This window comes from Rhea pennata, chromosome 1, assembly GCF_028389875.1.
Source record: "Rhea pennata isolate bPtePen1 chromosome 1, bPtePen1.pri, whole genome shotgun sequence".
In the NCBI taxonomy this organism is placed as follows: Eukaryota; Metazoa; Chordata; class Aves; order Rheiformes; family Rheidae; genus Rhea; species Rhea pennata.
The window spans coordinates 21,719,454-21,740,270 of NC_084663.1; the positions used below are offsets into that span (position 1 = coordinate 21,719,454).

General features: G+C 35.4%; 1 protein-coding gene across 5 annotated transcripts; it reads right to left on the reverse strand.

Annotated features, from left to right (window-relative positions):
- Positions 1–1,231: 1,231 nt before the first annotated feature.
- On the reverse strand, positions 1,232–19,818 carry MLC1 (modulator of VRAC current 1). 5 transcript variants are annotated; one of them, XM_062600170.1, is made up of 11 exons: positions 19,639–19,818; positions 17,866–17,955; positions 15,770–15,823; positions 15,585–15,686; positions 10,739–10,840; positions 9,710–9,781; positions 9,166–9,282; positions 8,194–8,250; positions 6,623–6,745; positions 3,287–3,454; positions 1,232–1,306 (listed from the first exon to the last, which is right to left on the reverse strand). In XM_062600170.1, the coding sequence occupies exons 1-11, from the start codon at positions 19,816–19,818 to the stop codon at positions 1,232–1,234; spliced, it is 1,140 nt and encodes a 379-aa protein (XP_062456154.1). The 5 variants fall into 5 exon arrangements, with proteins under 5 accessions (XP_062456154.1, XP_062456311.1, XP_062456388.1 ...); XM_062600327.1 differs by lacking the exon at positions 17,866–17,955; XM_062600404.1 differs by lacking the exon at positions 15,585–15,686.
- Between the last annotated feature and the right edge of the window lie 999 nt (positions 19,819–20,817).

A 20,817-nucleotide genomic window follows, 5' to 3' on the forward strand; every position in this document is an offset into this window, starting at 1 on the left:
GTTACTGCTCTAAACTTGGAAGATTATTTCACCACATATTAAAATGCCATAATAAGTGTCAGTTTTTCCAAAAACAACACATCCTAGCATACCTGAAGTGCTCCACCTCTTTCTCACTTGACTTCTCCCCAAAAGCCTACAAAAACAAATGAGCTTTGCAATATGCCCTGAAAAATGGTTTGGGTTATTTCAGATTAAAGAGTGAATTTCACAGTCCAGAATCTTTCAAAGATACACAACAAAAGAAACATCACTTTGTCAATGGCCATCCTTAGTTAAATTAAAAAGTCTGTTAACACAGAAATTCTTATATTGTCCTAAATCTACTCATTCATATAGGTAACTGAGATAGGAGGAAAAGATAATCTGTATGAGAGATATCCCTTGTTTAGGGCCGATACATTTTTAAGTTTTGAAGATAGTGAGGAAAATAAATACATTGAAAGTAACATACCTAAAACCACATTTTCGTGACTGAAAATACTTCCTTCAGATCAGTAGTATCTCTTATTATTTGGCAGATTGTTGGTTTGCTGCTATTTTTTCGCTTTAGCTGGCAGGTTCTCTGTCTGGCCACTTAGTTTTAGCTAACTTCACAACAGATGAAATCGAAAACCCCTTACCCCTTTAAACAGCCCAGAAATGGAAGCTTAATGGGAGAGAATTTTCTGTTTTTACCTCTCCAATTATGACGTCAACCCACATTCTGGGTTTCCACATAACAGTGTCTTTTATTTTATATAAAAGCAATGAGATGCAAAACAACTTTACAACTCCTACAAAAGTGAAGTATAAGCAAAAATATCAATTATGACTTGTACTCATAACTTTACAAAAGCATTTACCAGTTACACTGACTGTACAACTGCAGTTGTAACAATCTCTTGCAAATATTTTGAAGCCTACTGCATATTGTCATATTTATTTATTTGAACTTTGCTATCAGCATAAATCCATGTGATTCATTATCTTGTTTCCAAAGGAATCTTTTAAGCAACACTAAGATAAAGATATCAACAGCAATGAAGTCTTTTACAGGTAAGACAGAGGTGTTAAGAATGTTATCAATGTATTTCAAAATTATTAGGAAGATACACTATTTACTGTTTTATTCATTGACTCCTACTGCTGTAACTATATTGCTGTTTATAAACTGAAAAGTTTCAAAGACTTAATTCAAACAGTTGTATTACGGTATTGTATTGTATTGGCTGCATTTGTAAAATCCAAGCTACTGAGCCATCTGCACCACAACTGCTTTCCAGGCTTTGTCTTTGTCAAAATCCTTTAAGGTATTATTGGAAACCTAAAAGAAAACAAATTTCAGATAAATGGAAACATGAAACAACGCAAATATTGTAGTTCAAGCGAGTAAATACTTGAGAGAATCCATGGGAAGGTAAATAGGAATACCTATAGCCTGAGCTATTAGCATGTTATATTAATTGTAAACTGTGTAATTTTGTATATTGTGCAGTATACATTTATAATACACAGCTATAATAATATAATTTGCATTCAGATATTCAGGTCAGTAACATTTGTCCAAATCCCTATTTTAAACATGTTACTTACGTTTTTTCAAGATTTTTGTGAAAGTGTGACTCAAAGCCCTAGCACCTAAATCCCTAAATCCAAAATCAGAAACAATCACCTATAGTGCTACTGAAGCAGGATTTATCTGCGTACACACAAGCAAACTAGAGTCTTGCCTAGGAACAATGTCTGAGAAGCCATAGGAACCGAAGTCTTGACCTGTAACATTATTTATGTGTCTAAATGTTACAAAATACTCTAAAAAGATGTTGTCTTTCTGGACAAAGTCCTCATTTTAGCATTTAACTCGCATCTAGTTCCTCAGCAGGTCATAAGCTAGGCATTTTACTCATGTGAATCACCAGAAGAGAACAATTCAGCCATGCCGCCACCTATACTCAATAACATAACTGGTAGCTATGTTACCATAACTATGTTACCATATGGAGCTGCTATGCTCCATTTTTTATATAAAAAGTAATTCTTAAGACAAAGATCCAGAAAATCAATGACCTACACTAAATGCCCTTAGTAGGCTGAAGGGACTTAATCCACAGCTTCCACTTCTCATTACCAGAAGTAAAATGACTGAATTTCAGTCCCTGCTCCCAACGCTTTTTACCCGATATCCTTTCTGTAGAGATGTTGTTTCCAGAGCAGAAACTGAAGTTAGTACTCTCCCTTTCCAGTGCTGAGCCATACAGTAAGCCTCCAGCTCACTTACTCTCTCCCAGGCTTTAAGAATATAGCATTTTGTTCTGTATAGCAGAGATGAGGAGAGTCTAAAGACTACAGTGCTGTGATAAAAGTTGGATGTAGTTGACCTATGCAAGCTGAAGAAAGCACTGAAGATGTCGTTCCCCAGTCCCTGAATGCACACTTTAGCCCCGAACAACTATCAGTATCGGTAATACTAGTATCACCAGGCTCTTTTAAAAAGTATGTGTTGAAGCTGTATCTGAATGAATAGCTTGAAGACAGAAGTGCAGCAAGGAAATGCAGGATATGAGTTCTGATCTTCAAGATCACCAATTTCAGTAGTGTAGTTAGGACATGGAAAGACCTGGGAGTGCAGCAACCCTCCTCTGCTCACCGTTTCATACTACCTGGCACAGGCAGCCACTCACTCAGTTTGCTGATTGTCACTCCTATTCGCTGGGTTCCCAGCTCTTCTATTCATAGTTTAGGGAACTTACACAACTAACTTGGGTCAGTCACTCCCCCACAGCAGGTCTTGGAAAGGTACAATACTGAGCATTCTCATTTCATAGCTCAAAACTTCTGTTTACAATTTAAAGGTTAAGTCCATTCCTTTCTTGACAGATGCCTATCTCATTATCACAACACGGGAATGTAGGGTCCATCATTTTTATATAGCTCTACACTGATAAATAATAGCTATTATGGATCTGTACCCTGTGGGGCAGGACTATCTTAGTATAATAATGGTCTTCATCCATAATTGGGAGGCTATAATACAAATAATCAGAACAAAGGGAGCTTTACCCTTACAACTGTTTTTTTTCTCATAAAAGGACTTGTCATACATTTACAGACAATGAGTCTGTCATGCCCCAGTTAGCATATAAAATAAAATATTACTCTATTTATTATGAAATTCATCACTGTATTAACATCTTTACATTTTTACAAGGCAGATTTTAATCATGATCTGAATTAAGTAACACCAAACATTGCAAAAAAATGTTTTTTAAATAAGATTTGTTTTAGAGGGGATACAAATGTATACCTCTGTTGTTCTGTATTCCTGTTTTTTAATCTGTGAAGTTCTCCATGATGAATCATACAATTTCATTTTTGTCTTGTAATTCACACACTGTATGACAGTGCCAAGAGTAAGGCATGCCTGAATTAGTAGCATCAGCATCAGGAGCAACAACAGCACATCGTAAGATTGCTAAAAATAAATATACAGATACTTGTTAACCACTCAAATAAAATACTTTTTTGCCTTTCCCACTCCCATATTCTTGAGATTTGTATCTAGATTTCATTTTTTACCTGAAAATATAATCTAAACCTAACTTAAACACAAAGCTTCAGTTAAAAGTTATCTTGCAACTGTGCCTGTCTTTGGTCAGACTAGAACTGATTGGGAATTTTTAACTAAATATTAATTTATCAGATGATCTTTTCCTCTAGAAATAGAACAGAACTGAGGAAAACATCATCTAAAATATAGAATTTTGTTCAAAGCACAGAGATTCCTGTACCTCAAGGACTGGGAGATTCCCTAGAACACATGAAACTAGACGTATGTCCCACTTCCTAGATTACTGGACAGCCTGGTAAGTGTAATTGGGTATCTGTCTTTTTCTTTAAGGAAACAAGAAAAGGAAAAAGCAGCTTGTTTTCCCAACATTGAAAGGAAGATTCCTATAATCTGAAGAGTATGAGAAATCAAAGAACAACTTTCAATTCATACCACTGATATATTTACACACTTCTATGTACTTTTCAAAAAATCTGAGCTGAATTTTGAGTTTGAATTAAACTAGAAATTTGGGTTATCTTTTCATGTCAGAAGATTTCACATTAAAAGGCTGAAATAATCTTTATTGCTTGTTTTCCATCTCCTCACAACAGCTTTCAGTTAACTTCATACTTTGGCCTGTACCTTCTCTTTGAACAACTTACTGGTAAGTCTTTCCTCCTGCTCTCATTTATGAGAAAATTTAGTGTTCTAAAATGATGAATTGACTAGACATGCTCTTTTGGGTTTTCTTCACTGATCTAAGACTAATCTAAAAGTTCAGTCTCATTTTATGAAAAAACATTTCATTTCAAAAATAACATTTTCCCTCTCTTATTTTGCATATAGATATACTCCTGCTTCATGATATTTATTTAATATTTATGGTAAAAAGAATTACAGTAAAATTTGGCTGAAGCATTTTTAATAAAAATACCTCTGTCCTGTTTTGTGCAAGTAGTTCAGCTCATTACATCTGACTATCGCTACAATTAAGCTCCAAAATATAAACTGTTTTCTAACTAGTACAAGTTGAAAGAACTGTTCATGTTGTTCAGTCAGTCTCTTTAATACTTATGCTGAAAAGTCTTCTCCTCTTCTCAAGAATACTATGTGGTAATAATCAATTGATGTAGAGAAGCTTCAGATGAGGCTAGATTCCAGTGACCTTACTCAGATCAAATACATCAGATATCAGAGCCTTAGCAAAGACTAAGAGGAAAGCCTGACTTACCTATCCCATTGTGCAAGTGCCCCTGAATTGCTTCAAATACACTCAAACCTCATAGATTACTGCTGGCACTGCCCCAGAAAAGGGAATACAAACTGTCATTAGCTATTGGAAAGATCCCTGGGAAGACAGTCACAGCACCAAGGACCAAACAACTGATAAAACATCAAGTGCACTGAGCATCAGAATGATTTGCTATAGCTCTACCAATGCCACAGAAACTCCATAAGAGCCACAGAACCTCACAGAAATTTACGGAATAAGGTACTGTTCAATATGCTTGAACACCACAGCCTGAGATGCTATATTCAGAATTTTACATTTTGTAATCTGAATCACTGATCAAAGTATCCCTTTTGGCAAAGTAGTATCAATACTTTCACAATCAAACTTTTGCTATCAAAAGAATTATTATTTTGAATTTGCATTTTTCTTCCACATCCTAACACTCAGAGAGCCTGGGTCCTGAATGCACCCACCTCTTTTCCCCTTCCTGGGGGGTTTTGCTGCTGGGTTTTAAGGTCAGCTATGAACTATGGAAATCTGAATCAGACTGCTGTGAAAACAGTTAAACTGTAAAAAAGCTTTTAGAACCTTGTTTGGGGCCTCCATCCTTTGGCTTGGGAGCTGCATTTAAGCTAAGGCCCTTGCTGTTGGTCCCTGCCTAAGCTACACTGCAGCTATGCCTGTGCCTGGCTTGTTCTGTGCTGACTCTGACCTTGCCTTGCTGAGTTGACTTCCTAGTTGACCTCAAACCTACCTCATTACCATGGGCTTCTTTGGCAATCACTGGCCTGTTGGCTGAACCTGGTTAAAGTGGCCAGGTCTGCTTTACTCTTATTTTTCAGATACTATGGGACTGTGTCTCTTGTAAATAAGGTCCCTGCCCCTCTTTGCCCTGTGTGCACCATAGCTCCTTCAGGAGCTCCAGCTCCTGTGTGCATCCTCCTTTGCAGAGCTGCCCACTCTTCCTGCTCCCAGATACACAGTATTACAAGAATGCAAGAAATGCTTTACGAGATCATGCCAATAGTCTAGATGGTCCGGTCTTCTGTCTCCAACACTTGCAGCAAAAAAGAGACCATGTAATGCTTGGCCACCTCTTGCGGTCCAACAATGCCTGTCTCCAACACTGTCCAGTGTCAGAACAGCACCACATACTCAAACCTGGATTTTCAGTCCCTAAGACCTCAATTTAATCAACAGTTTCCCTCTCTTGTTCTAAAATTACAAGAGATCTTAGGGACTGTGGGCACAAATGGGTGAGTCAAGGCTCTTCTTCTAACACTATTTTAATCCCCATAGATGGTCCTCTTAACATCATCGCTGATCTCTAAATAGTGTGAGGCTAGAGGTCTAGAAAGCTCTTCTTACCAATGAACTGGTAACATTTCACATTGAAATGCCTAAGTTTTGCAATCTTTTTCTTCTCTGCCCAGGTTGTGGCTTTAAATAACTCCAGATGTAAGTTTATGATCCCATTATGCCACCTGTTAGTAGACATTCTAAGAAACAGAAAATTGTATTCTTCAAGTAAAGCTAGAACCCTGAATTTATATACTATAATCTTATAAAAACCTCAAGGAGTCCAAAATATTACACTTTTTTTTTTTTAACTGATTCTTTAGAATAATATCCCATTGTCTTCAAACTAGAATTCCAGTGTGGCAGCAGACTGAACATTCTTTAAAATGTTACCTATAATTAAATAAGAGGTTTTGAATAGTTGTTGCAACATTTTATTCAGTCTCTTTAATGCAGTACCTCGTCTTCTTATATTTCCTATTTCATTCTCGAGTTGCTCCCTGTAATCCTACTTTAATTGGTAGATGTTAATTTTGCAATTTCGTAAGAATACTTACTTTAACAGCAGGCGGATCATTTTTAAAGATGTCAACAACTTGCATGATACTGAAGGATAAGTATGCAGAAGCTGTGAACAACAATGGAGAGGTGACACTGCTAATGGCGATCAAGACCTCAACCTAATGAAAATAAGATAATAAATGTTAAACAGGAAAAAAAGCAATCAACATTTTTTGTCTGTGAGCCGTGTGTCCTTGAAGCAAACATAACAGAGTTGTGTAACTGAGATTACATGAGACAAATCTTAAGAGCTATCCACATTGTACAAAGATATAGAAGCAAAACTTTGAACAAATTAAAGTTTCCTAGCCAAAACATTGTTGTTTTGTAATTCATTTTCTATTTAACATAGATGAAGGGTTTTTTTGTTCATTTAAGTGTCTTTCATATGCAGATAGAGGAAACAATACCAAAGTCAGTGAGCTAGTACAGAAGGATCATTATTTTTCAGTTTGTATGAAATAATGAGAACTAACAGCAGATATTACAGGCTTACAACCTAAAATAACTATGCAAATAGATTTGAGTGCTTTGAGGCAAATTTATTACAATACAATAGCAACCTAGCTTTCATTCAAATAACATCCTACAGGATAAAATTCCGACTTCAGTTATGGTGATGCATCACTACTAACTTAAGTATGGTCGCATGACTGTAACTGAGAACAGATGTACTATGGAGTCTTAATTACACATCCAGGACTTAAGGGATAAATACACTATATTGAACATTCTTAGTTCTGGTTGCCAGTCATGCAGATCAGGATTTTGTCAGAATACGTTCCAGGTCTATTGCAGCCTGCACACTTGATTTTCTTCTTTTACAAAAGACCATGGCACGTAATAGCAGGAAAAGGGAAGAAATTTAGAGAGGGAGAAAGCAGATACGTACCTCAGTCTCACACTCGTATCATGTTGGAAGCCTTGCATGAACCTTTGTATTAGAAGGGTAGGCACCTCAGCTGAGGAGCATGAAAACACCTCCAGATGCACCCTATGAGTTATGTCCATTTCATACAATAATATATAAAACTTTACCAAGGAACCAATACAAAAGAAAGTCTTTTGACTTCTTTGCCAGAATTGAGGAACTAAGTTACTAAAGGACCTGCTGGATTCCTTTTTATCAGCTTATGCTTCTGCTATGTATTTCAAGGGGATGGGGCTAAACTCTTTCCAGTTGTCCCATGTGAAAGAACTAGAGGCAATGGGCAAAAACTGAACCACAGGAAGTTCCGCCTGAATACAAGGAGGAATTTCTTTACTGTGAGAGTGACAGAGCACTGGCACAGGTTGCCCAGAGAGGTTGTGGAGTCTCCTTCTCTGGAGATATTAAAACCCACCTGGACGCAGTCTAACATGCTCTAGATGACCCTGCTTGAGCAGGAGGGCTGAACTAGATGATCTCCAGAGGTCCCTTCCAACTTTATCCATTCTGTGATTCTCTTACAATTTGTAAAAGTAATTAAAAGCAAATGGACAAATATGATTAACGTCCACTACCAGAGAAAGGCTTTTATAGGATTATTCCACTCTAATGAGAAAATCCAAGGATTTGCACACTTACCAAACATTTACTTGGATATTCAGCAGCTACATGACTTGCAATAGCACTTGGAAAGCACTAAATATAAGACAAAAAAAAAAAGCATAAAAAGATGAATCTCTACCTAGTTAAAAAAAATACACAAATTACAACAGAATTACACAGATTCTCACTAGTCACAGATCACATCCTGACTTTCCTGAAAAGAAAAAAAAAGCATATATGATTTTTTGTGACAGTATTAGGAATCAATTAATTAAATAGAAAGAAAATGAATCTCCATTTAATTTGCATTTTATGAGTATCACGTATTAAACCTACGCATACTGAGATATGAGTATTATCCACATAACTTGATGCTTCTGCATGAAACCTTTGTGAATCCTACTGAACTTTATGAGTTCTGAATACTGAAGAACTTTGCTGTTATTTTGTCCACTTCATGTTAAGGGATTTTCTAGGCATAGGAGCCACACAAAGCCTAGTATTCACTGCCTTCTTTCTCAGCCAGTCTCATCTGTGGGAAGCAGGACAGCGTATCATGCTTTCTGAATCCATGGCTCTAAAGTACAAGCTCTTATTAGTGACAAGGAGTGGCCATCACAGTCTCAGGCTTTTAAGTAAAGGTTCACAGGCAGAAAGTGATTTCCTAAGAATTCTGTGATGTTATAACGCAATACAGCTTTCTATTTTGCAGCCAGACATATTCTAATAACTATGACTTGCTTGACAAAACACTTTTAATATTTTAATATCCTTATTATTCATCTCCATTTTACTGAACTGAGGATTGATAATTTATCAGAATATAAGGACCAAAGTATTATAAACTGAAATAGAACAAGAATATTGCATAATATATTAAGCATAAGCAAGTGTTAATTTATTTGTTAAGCAGCACTGTCAATTAATATTAGGGCCAAATAAATGTCATGCTAGAGAGAAAAAAAAATAAAATCTAAGTCATTCTTTTGTTCACTTTGCACTACTTACAGCAACTAAGATCCAAAAGAATGTTACTGAAAGATATGGACCTGAGACTAGAACATCCATATTCAAAGCAATTATTCCACCAAATACTGATGAAATTCCAATAATCACCTCAACCACCTGGAACAATGTAGAACACACAGATTATTAACAGTGCATCTGAACAGCAAATTTTCTATCTGTATATAGAAAGAGACTCACTGGAAGAAGAAAAAAATGCATTCATGATATTAGGTATGTATGAAGTCAATGTTTTGCTAACATAAATGTAAATATATTCATTAGCTCCACTGAAAAACAGTATTGTTTAAACTATTTATCCTCAAGTCATTAAATAGTCTCTTTCCTCCTGTACATGGTAGTTATTGTTTATTTTGCAACACTATAAAAGGAAATATTTTAGGATGTATCTCGTATTTCTGTCTCTAAATCTGTTTTTTTCCAGTTATTACCTACACTGATCTTTTCCTGGCTTAGAACTACTTCAGTATGTGGAAGGATGAAAAATGAAATAACATTTAATGAAAGAAGATAATTCTTTTCTTACAGAGTACGACTTCAGGATTCGAGTTGGAAAGGTGACATTGCTCAAAACAGTGGTATTGTCATACGCAGTATTCTAGATGGAAAAAAGATCATGATCAGAAGTATGCAAAGCAATGCATTTCTTCTAATATCTTGTACAATCTGTTTTAGCTCCTACTGATCGCATGCAACGTCTGGTTGACCCATCAGAGCTGACAGTGACACACCACAGTGTTCCTCAGTGTCAGACCGTATCAATCAGACTAAAAACAAATGACGCAGTCCCCATTTTGCTGTTACACAACCACCATTCTATAATGGAAATGTTCATCTTCTCTCCCTCTTCCACCTTCAAAATCTCAACACACACTGTATCCCTGAGCCTTCCAAAGTTATTCCAGATTTTGCTGGCACGAGTAAACAGTAATTGAAAGAGCGCAAAGCTTTCTACATGACTTTTTCTAGCAAACAGTATTTCTACTGGAACACATAATGCTATAGTACAAACATTTGCTTCAATAATAGGTAAAGCAAGTACTGTTGTGGAAAATAAAGGGTGGGATTTGGGAGAGCACTTCTGACTAAAGATAAACAGAAAATTTTATTTATAGCCCCAAATCCTGAAAACAATATTCGTTGCACAGACACCAGAAAATCTTCATATGCGAACAACACTTTTGCTACCTCAGGGTTCAAAATGTTATTACTTGCACACATACAATTTACAGTATTTTAGTATTTCATGAAGTTTTGCTCTACAAGATACAAATAAAACAGTTGCCATGGCTGTTCATACGATATTCACACAACCCTGTGCTGCATAATTGTAGCAACTGCACTTTGCAGAAGGCCCATTGCACTCCTGAAAAGAGTATTACTGTTTAGTATGATACTTTTATTTATTGGTTGAACCTAGTTTTACCATGAAATATGAAATTATATACTGGAGTAACCAGTAATTTGTCAACTTACAGAATAAAGGAGAAATATAGTTTTTTTAACAGTTACTTAGAAAAACAAGCAAAATGTTTTAATTCTTAAGGGTACCTACTTTCTTCCTCAGACAGCAGTCTTCAGTAGATCTAGCTGAAATGATCACAGTAGTTGCCATGAAGATTTCCAGCAGAATAAGTACAATCAAGTTGAAATTTATCTGTCAGCAGAATCCCAGACATAAATGTGTTATATCTTCTGCATTAAAAATATAAGAGGAGGTGGGATCCAGCTGGATCCAGTATTCTATCTACTTTCTGTGACATTTAGACACCTCTATTAATTAGGTATATTGCTCAACTGTTTTTTTGGTTCTTGGTAAATCCCTACGGCAATCCTTAGTTGTGCACAGAAATACTCAGAAGCCTAATCTGAAAAAGAGACATTCATTTCATTTCTAGAAATATTTTGGCTAAAGAAGATTAGATTACTGTCTTCCAGGAGAATATACATCTACCATGGGGATGGTTGCTTTGTACTCTTGCATTTTGCTGCAGAACATCCCATGTGAAACCAGAGCACAGAGCAAATCATGAACAATTCAGAGGACCAGAAAGAAGGCAAGTAAGAGAGAGTATAACAAGCCCAGCAGTTAAGCCAATTCACTGGGAGGGAAGGAGAGTCATAGGCTTCCAGCCCCTACAGTGCAATCCCAACGGTGTAAAGTAACAGCTACTGCTGAAATCAAACACATTCAGAAGAACTAGGTCAAAAATCCTAGCTACGTACTCTAGTAACACAGCACTAGTAGAGCACTGATGAACGCACTTTGCATAGTTTCACGATTCTCACAAGTCTGTAGAGATTTTTGTGCAAAAATGTGGGTCCAGACAGACTTCATGCCATTGTTTGTCTTTAATGGAGTACTTAATATTTCCTTTCAGTTCCTTATTGTCTCAAAGAAAAGATACAACTACTTTAAGTGGGCTGAATCATCTTCTAGAGGCACATAAATCAGGCAGATTGGACTTCCCACTGTAAGTCTTCAAAAGTACTATGTTTTCCCACTGGCAGCAGCAGGAGACATTTAGTGGCTAGATCAGGCTATCCGGCAAAGTACCAGAAGTTTAGGGAGACTGGATCTCCTTCAGAGCCTATACAATTATAGCAAGCAATTGCTCAATGACTTGGAACAGAATTATATTGTTCCCTCATGTCAGGCTTGCTTGGGGAAGATCAAAACTTCAGTTCTGCTCTGACATGTGTCTTGCAGCACAAATTCTTTGAAGGAGGTTGTAAGCGGCAGCTCTGAGAGCCTTTGGGGGCACTAAAATTAGTCCTTCTCAGCAATTCACCATTAGGATTACACACCTTGCAGCACATGATAGACTGTACGGTTTTGCTAGAGCCACAAACAGTAAAAATGTCATAGTGCTAAGTTTCTAGGGAAAGTGCTAGCCTGAAGAATAAAGACATTATTTGGCAAAAGAAAGGGTGTTAGGCATGTGGCCTGCAGAACAACTTGATCTAGCCTGAAAATTCCTAGGATTTGGATGTGTTTTGACACATAGTGCTGGTTCTGACGTGGGCTGGCAAGGCTACGCTGTACAGTGCAGTGCCAAGCAAACACACAAGTTTGGGTCCAAATATCTTTACAATACTTTTTTTCTAATGTGACATACCCAAAATATCAGATATAACCTTCCACTCATAAAATTACTTCAAGAGTCCCAAACCAAAGTGAAATGTTTATCTCCAGTTCTGGAGATTTTCTTTTTTTAAACAGAAATACAGCTTGAACTAGAAGTCAGCACCTTTTTAAATCATCTTTAGTAGAGGCAAACAGGTTAGACTTCTAATCAGTAAAGAAAATTTTCATTATAACTACCACTTACTTATATAAATTCTATCTCTGGATAAAGAGAAACAAGTAAGCTATGTTCCTAATCCTCCTCCATGACAATGAACACATTAAAAATGTGGTTCCTTGGAACTGTATGAAAAGCAGAATTTAATTCAAGATTAGATCTTTTCAGGTTCAATTTAGTTGCTTGAACGCATACATTAATACTATCTAAGACATGCTACAGATGTTCTAAGATATCTCCATGAGTCTGACAAATGACAGAGGACCTAGAGGAGACTGATGCCCTCCTGGACCAGTAGGTGGAGCCAGGCAGGATAAGCTAGGGTGTATCTAATGATGGCAGACACTTAATGTTAGCCACCTAAATCAGGTACATACATTATCTATATGCAGCCAAGATGTCTAAGCCACTATTCCAGTCAATAGAGATCTAGACAATACAGTCAGTGAAGGGAACCCCAAAAGCTTTTCAGCCAATCAGTCTCTAGGGATAGGATTACGTTTTATAAACGCAGGTTTCTAGGGTCATTTGAGATACTCAGGTATATCGTACATGCCTGTATGAACGGCACATATGACATGGGACTTACAGGAGACCCTCATGTGACCAGAGGCGCAACAGCAGGCACACCACATAAAATGATAAGAGGTGTCTGTGGCCACCAAATCCTGCCTTAGGCATCTACTTTGAGATGAACAAGAGTATGGATTTGGGTTTCAGAGTCACAGGCACAGGAACATTTCCACTACAGTGGGAGTACAGATGCTCAATTCACATGGAGACAATTGAAGTATGTACACATACTTAATTTGGAGTTAATCTGAATCCCCTTCAAGGTCTCAACTCTTTCAGCTGCAGTAGCTAGTTTGCATGAGGTTCAACTCATGCATGCTCTTTTTTGCCCAGCAGGCTTCTTAGTCTGAAAGCTGGGAAGGAACAGGGTGGCAGCAGCAGTCAGCTTACATCCTTTACACTTTGAAAGTTTTATATTGCTAGCACACTGACTACAGAACTTCTTCGCACTACTGGATTTGTGCAACACAGTAACAGTCTAGGATGTGGCTTGTATTTTAAATTCTGTTATCTGTTTAAAGACATTTTGTAAAGTTATCAATCAACATGAGTAAGACTGACCAAGAATCACCCAGGTCTTCTCTAACAGCATGGAGGGTTGGGTTTTTTTTTGTTGTTGTTGTTGTTGTTTTTTAAGTATTAACTGCCTTACTAAAATAGATTTTTTTTAAGTGAGCCTTACTGCTTCTAAATTGCTGGCAATGATTTTACATCAGAGCCAATATTGTTTTCTTATGCAGTTTTCCATGGGAAAGGAAAAAAATTTGATGATGAAAGAACATTTAAAGAGATAGTATTCTACATATTGTTCGCACCACATGGATAATGGAAAATAGCTGTACAAGTGAGCTGCCAAATAGTCAGACTGTCCCAGCATAATGGCATCCTTCAAAAAGGAAAATGAGTCAGCGCAATGAGTTGCTCTTATGATAGAAAAATACAAAAACGGTTCAAAGCCAGCTTTGCATACCTGGTTATTCTGATTTATCTTTATCCAGTGATCTAGAACATAGTAGTGAAATACAACAGGCACATGAAACGTAGGAAAATCACAAAAAACAAAGATGTCTTGTGGATATTGTTGTAGATCACCAGCATTTGACAAATACAGAATTTAATTCATCTTGCTATAAATTTAATGTTTGACACTTACACTTTTCTAGTCCTAATATAATCTCTTTTTCCAAATGGTTTGATCTGCTTTGAAAATACAAAAGTTTTTAATATTTAATAATCCAATAATACAAATCTTCAAGCAATCTAAAAATCTACTCTGAAGGGAAAACATTTCAAAAGTAGACAACTGAAGTTAAGTTCTTACACACAGGACCAGCTTAAAAGCTTCTTCAGAGCATAAACAAAACTAATTTTGTCACATAGGGGATCAAAACAAAACAACTCATTGCAGCAGTCAAATAACTCCCTTGGGCCCACCTTTCCTGGGCAAACATAGTTCTCCACTATCCTGACAGTGCTGTGATCATGTACATGCTTACTAAGGCAACAGAATGTAAAGAGAGTGATTTTTCTCTAGTCACACTTCTGTTTTCTCTCAGAATCTAGGACTGGTTTCCAATATTTGAATTCTCTACCCAGCAAAGAAAGGTAAAAGGGATAAAATCAATATCCCTGTGCCTGGTATATAATTAATTAGTATATAATCCTACCAGCCTAAGACACTTAGGGAGAAAAATGTATGAGGAAGCTGCTATACTAGCAATAAGCTAGCAAAGGCTGTGCAAAGAACTGTGGCTTGTGTAAAACAAGAAACACATAAAACCCAGGGAGGCATGACTGCATACAGGCCTCAAGACATTTCATCCTACTCAAAAACAAAGCTGTAGTTTTGCTGTTTGGCTCAGATTACCAAAAATTGATTTTAGAAGGTTGTGACTGAAAAATATAGACCTTTTCCCAGTATGGAATATGTCTTTTTTGCATTATTGTTGATGTAAGCGAGAAATGTTTGTCAAAAGTTTCTTTATTGGTGGCTTCCAAAGCAAAACTATCCCTTAAAGAAGATCCAAGAAAGAATTATCTTAATCAGAAGATGAAATGTCCTATAAGTAGCATTGTTCGTGACACCTCATTTCAACACAATTAAACCCTAACAATTGGCTAATCTAAATCTAAATCTAATCTAAAAAAAAAACGTTATTACAGCCAACAAAAAAAGAATTAGCCAATTGATCAAACTAGATCACATGTGAAGATCTAATTTATGTTTTGGATTTACAGACAACTTCTAGGAGAAGACATGAAATCAACTCTATATTAATCTCCTCTAAGCTAGCTAGGAAAATCATTTCCGTATCATCTCCTCTAAGTTAGCTGTACTTTGCATCTTTTACCCATATAAGGTTTCATCTCTGATCTCAATTTTCCAGCCTTACTCAGAAGAGACAATTACTGCTAGATAATCTCTTTGCGTTGCTGTATTGACAACAGTGTAATCACACATGATCTACACCTTTTCTGTAAAAACAAAAGGAGCATTACTTTGTAATTGTTTGAGTGACTTACATTTATAGCTGACGGATTGAGAACAAGTTTGCATCCAAACCAAATTAAACATGTTGTTGTAACAGCAAATGTAGAGACAAATAGAATCTGAAAATTGGGTATCTGAAAAACAATTTCAAAATATGTTTGTTTCTCATTTTAAGCACAGAAAAAAATATGTAATTGCCAAAAAATCTTAAACTTACCACATTGATTTTATTCCTCGCTATAGCAAAGCTCACAACAGCTGAAGGAACACACTAGAAAAATTAAGAGAAGACTAGTGGAATATTTTGCTGAAATAAATTTTTATATATTTCCACATACGCTTGTTATTGGGTATGGTTACATACTGTAGTTTAAAAACCTGAAGCGGAAGATCAGAAATTCTGAGCAGTTGTCACTACTGTCTGAGCTCATTAAATACATTTGAAGATTGCAGACATTTTAAAAGAGCTTGAGCTTTATAAGAGCTTATAAGGGATATCCCTTAGTTTTGGCTAGCTACCTTGCACAGTGTGGTAAGTAAAGGAAAGAAGCCTTTCATGAGGCATTTTATGTCTTTGTTTGTTAGTTCTATCAACTCTAGTAGGCCTGCAACCCAAAAGAAGAAAAAGAAAACAGACTATGACCATATTAGGCCTCCGTACTTTTTTTAAAAAAAAAAGGCAGGGTTATTTAAGCTAAATTTTGGGCAATTTCAACAATGGTACAGTTTGGAAGAACTTTGTAAAACTAATCTGTTGAGTCAAATTATGCTTTAAAAAATGTGCCTGGGAGCTTCTCTATCTTAACTGGGAATTGTTTTTCCATATCTAAGGGCAGAGCTAGATCTTCAGTAAGTTTTACTGTACAGACCCAACTCTACCTTATACAAGCATATAATATTGCAACATACTTTTAAATAAAACAAAAATACACTAAAAATATTTAAAATGTTTCCATGAACTAATCCTGTAACAAATCCTGCATTTCTTCACTGATTATTTTTTGCACATCTAAGCACTGGCAGCTTAACAACAGAACCACTATAATTAGATTAATATCTACATCTGAAATTCTTAGCAACATTTCCTCAACACCTAACTGACCTATATTTAACATCATTAAAACAATATATTAATGTCCTAGATATCCTACAGTATCTCTAACACAACATGACTATATTAGGCAACTGAATACTATCCACAGTGAACACAGTCAAAAAGCCTAGAGAGCAGTTCAGTCCATTCTAACTAGATGTTTAGTAGTCAGTCAGCCAAGCAGCTCTCTAGGCTCTTCTGATTATATTGACTCCCTTATCTTTTGTGGGAGTTGGAACACCTTGCTCACAGACAGACACTCAAATGTACACATCTTCACACAGAACTAAGTCCTGCCAATAGTGACCTATTCAAACCCACCGTGAAAGTGATTTGTTATCTACCCTTCTGCTCCTATCAGATCTTTGGAAATTCTGAAGGAATACAGAAAATTTGCAATGTTCAAAAAGCCAAGATTTTAGGGTAGAAAAGCATAATAGATCAGTGAAGATATTAATTTCACAAACTGCTTCAACTTTATTCATAACACCTCTAACAGAAACACAAGCAACAGTCCATTCATGGAGGAATTCCTGAGACATTGTTAAAAGTAAAGCACCACTCTAGTACCTAAGGTAAAGGAGACTTGCAAGTAGTGTTTCCAAAATAACAAAGAAACATCAGAATCTTGTCACAAACAAAGCAATTACACTAAATTTATCTTATCCACAGAGATCTTAAGTGTGAGTTAGGCATATGTAATAGAGTAAGATAAATAAATAGTACTATTTACTAAATAAATAGTAAAGATTATGAGACTTTGAAAAGTCTTTAGACATCTTTAAAAACATCTTTAATATATATTGTACTAATAAAACAGTATTTAAGATAACTTTTTCGGGTGTTGTTTAATACTTGGATATTATGGCAGAATACATTTATAAGCAGATATATTTGAAATATATTCTGACAGTATTTAGCCAAGAAATCCCACAAATATATAACAATGCAAATTTTGTAACAATCAAGTATAGAAAAGCTACTGAAAGCCACGGATAGATATCTGCCTATTGTGATCTGGTAAATAAACCACTGTCTATGACAACTGTTATTCCCTTAACAATGCAATGAAAATTCATTAGTGAATTGTTAAATAAAATTAAATCTTCCATGAAGAAAGTTGGCATTAAAAAGACAGACAGAATGAAAATATATCCACAAAAATGTTTACTACTGTTTTTGCTGTCAAACAGTCACAGCAAATAATTAAGAATGCTTACTGAACCTGCTGCACAACGTAAATAATCCATTTCAGATGGAAAAATGTTTCCCAGATATAATGAAAATCCAGAAGTAATAAGGAGGCAAGTCTGCAAAGCAACAAATAATGTAGATTAATATGAATAAAATGACTTTAAAAAGAGAGGCTATGGAAATCAGTAATTCTTTTCAAATCAGCTATATTCTCAATATTGAATGAGAAATACAGTCTACTAGAATGTTTTATTTCTGCTTGTTTTTTCTCAGAGTAGACATTCTTTGAAAGAGTTGAGAGAAGTGAGAAATAGAAGGTCTCTTGTTTTATTTAGGCTTTTTTCATGTTGTAACATTAGACAGGCCTTTTTAAAAGTCCTCTTCAAAAGAGGGACGAGAGAAAATTAAGATAGTGTATATGCATGTACAAACACACACATATACATATGCAGAATTCTTGTAACCCTGGAATAACAGTATTTATAGAACACAACTTGAAATTGTACTTAAAGCATATTGAACTATTCCTGCACAAGAATGCTCTGGTTCTGGAACACAAGTAGCAGATACTTTGATGTCACCCTATGACATCATCTCTGAACCACAACAGTTTTGTTCACTACATATCTTTTGTTCCTTAGCACATAGACTTTCCAGGAAACAAAGTCTGGACCTCTGTGCTTCAGATGAGTTGAGAGAGATTAACCACTTTTATATTTGAGATTTAAAAAAAATCTAATTGGAATTTATCAGGTTGGCGTGTTAATAAAATTGCATTTTGATTTATCCATAAAATTCATGCTTCTTGACAAACATGACTTCAGCAAATGAGCATTAATCACTAGTAATGTCCAATTATGCACAACTCAGTAAAAAAGAGTAATAAGAGAGAGTTACCCTTTTTGACAATTCAGTTCAACAGTCTCAGAAAAAATTAAAGCAAGGAAAGCCAACTGTTCTTTTGCTCTTTTTATATAATGGAATGTCTGAAAGGAAATTCCAGATTCTCAAGCAAATCAAATTGTCGGAAAGGAAAAAGAGTTCAGATGTTTCCATCAAAGTAAGACATTGCTTTCATACATTGTGCAGAAATAATTAATTATTGTAGTAATGCTGAAATAACCATTTTCAGCTCTTGTAAAAATTATTCCGTAAAAAACACAAGTTAAACAGAAAAAGGAAAAAGAAGACAGTCATAACTGCTATAATAAAGTGTAATTATCATGGGCCAGAATATGAAGAAGCACATGGTGCACACTGAAGATCATAATGTTCTATGATGCTAGCAATGACACAAAAAATTAAATCATTATGATGTTCATGAAAAAACAAAGTATATAACTCACTACACAAAGAGTCTACCAAAGAATCATATGACTATCAAACAGAAAGAAGCAGCAATTAAATATCATATATAATTTTAATGTCAAAATGTTATTAGGGTAAACAAACTACCTTTAATAGTTAAAAACATTTTAAAAGAAGAGTATGTATGATCAGCCTACTTTACAAAAAACTATTGCTTGTATGTGCATAAATACATACGTGGTAATATTTTAATCACTATGACACTTTGTTTACACTGTAGGATTAATAGCAAAGATAAATTCATCGTTCAGACATTTGACAAGTATCCAAAGTTTACCATTAGCCAAGAAGTCTTACATTCTATATTTGATAAACATGTTCTGTACCAATATTTATATCCAGTTATATCAATGATGAAATTGTGATTCCCCAAATGATTTGAAAGAGGACAGGTTCCTTGGTATTGAAACTTTTAAATTTAAAGTACTCACTCCCATCAGCAAAGAAAAGATCCATGTTCTATAATTAAAACAAGGATGTAGCCGCTGTGATAGCTGAAGGTCACTAGATTTAATATCAGGTATATAACTTCCATTCTCTTGTTTTCCACGCTCCAAAGTTGGCATCCTGTCATAGCTAAATTCTTCTCTGTAACCGTCTTCCCTGGTCATAACACTTCACAAAAGCAATTCAATGATAATAAAAATGGCAAAACAAATGATGCAGAAAAATCAAAAACACAATTTAGTTTTGTCATACACTTAGATTAATGCTAAACCATTTTTTAAGTCTATTTAGGACACGGTAAATAAAGTTAATAATTAGTATTGAACTGTATTTACATTTCAAAATAGATAAGCGTATTAACAGCTGACTTGAATACAGCGCACACTACATCCTATAGCCACTGTTCGTAACAACTTAGTATAAATACCAAAGTTTGCTATCTATGATACTTCAATAAATGAAGATTCAAGAAAAATCTTTGGAGGAGTATTTAAAAAAAAAAGTTAGCACTTATGATTAAAATACTTAATTTGAGAATTACTCTATAACCAAAGCATTTTTTTCTTGTTAGGATAGTAGATTTTTAAATGTCTTAATTTTAACTTGTATCTAACATTTGTTATCAGACATCTTCAATGATATACTTCATTATGACTCAAACTAATATACTCACAGTAACTGAGCTACTGAAGATTTCATTTCTTCTAAATCCCCTAGTATCAACCATTTTGCTTGTTCACTTAGCTGTTTTTACTCATCTCACTGCTTTCTAATCTGTTCAAATACCTTGAGGAATATGTTATATTAGAGTAAATTATAACACATTTTTCAACAGTCAAAAACCTTCATGCTTACCTTCAACTGAAAAGTTAACTGTCACTTTAAAATAAGTCTTGTGAAAACAGCTGTCTGTACACTTTGTGATATTCTCACCGTTCAGTGAGTCATGCAGTCTTTGAAAAGTTCTCCCTTACACTTTGGCTTCCAACAACATCTATTCATATCTTGAACAAAAGCAGAGCAAAAACTTCAGTTAAGCCAGGGAACAGGAAAATGCCCCCTGAATTTTAATTAACGGAATATACCAGAAAATGACTGTACTACATTCTCATAAGGCTGGTTCTAAATCAGACCAACAAATTAAAACTGCTTCAAAACTCTTT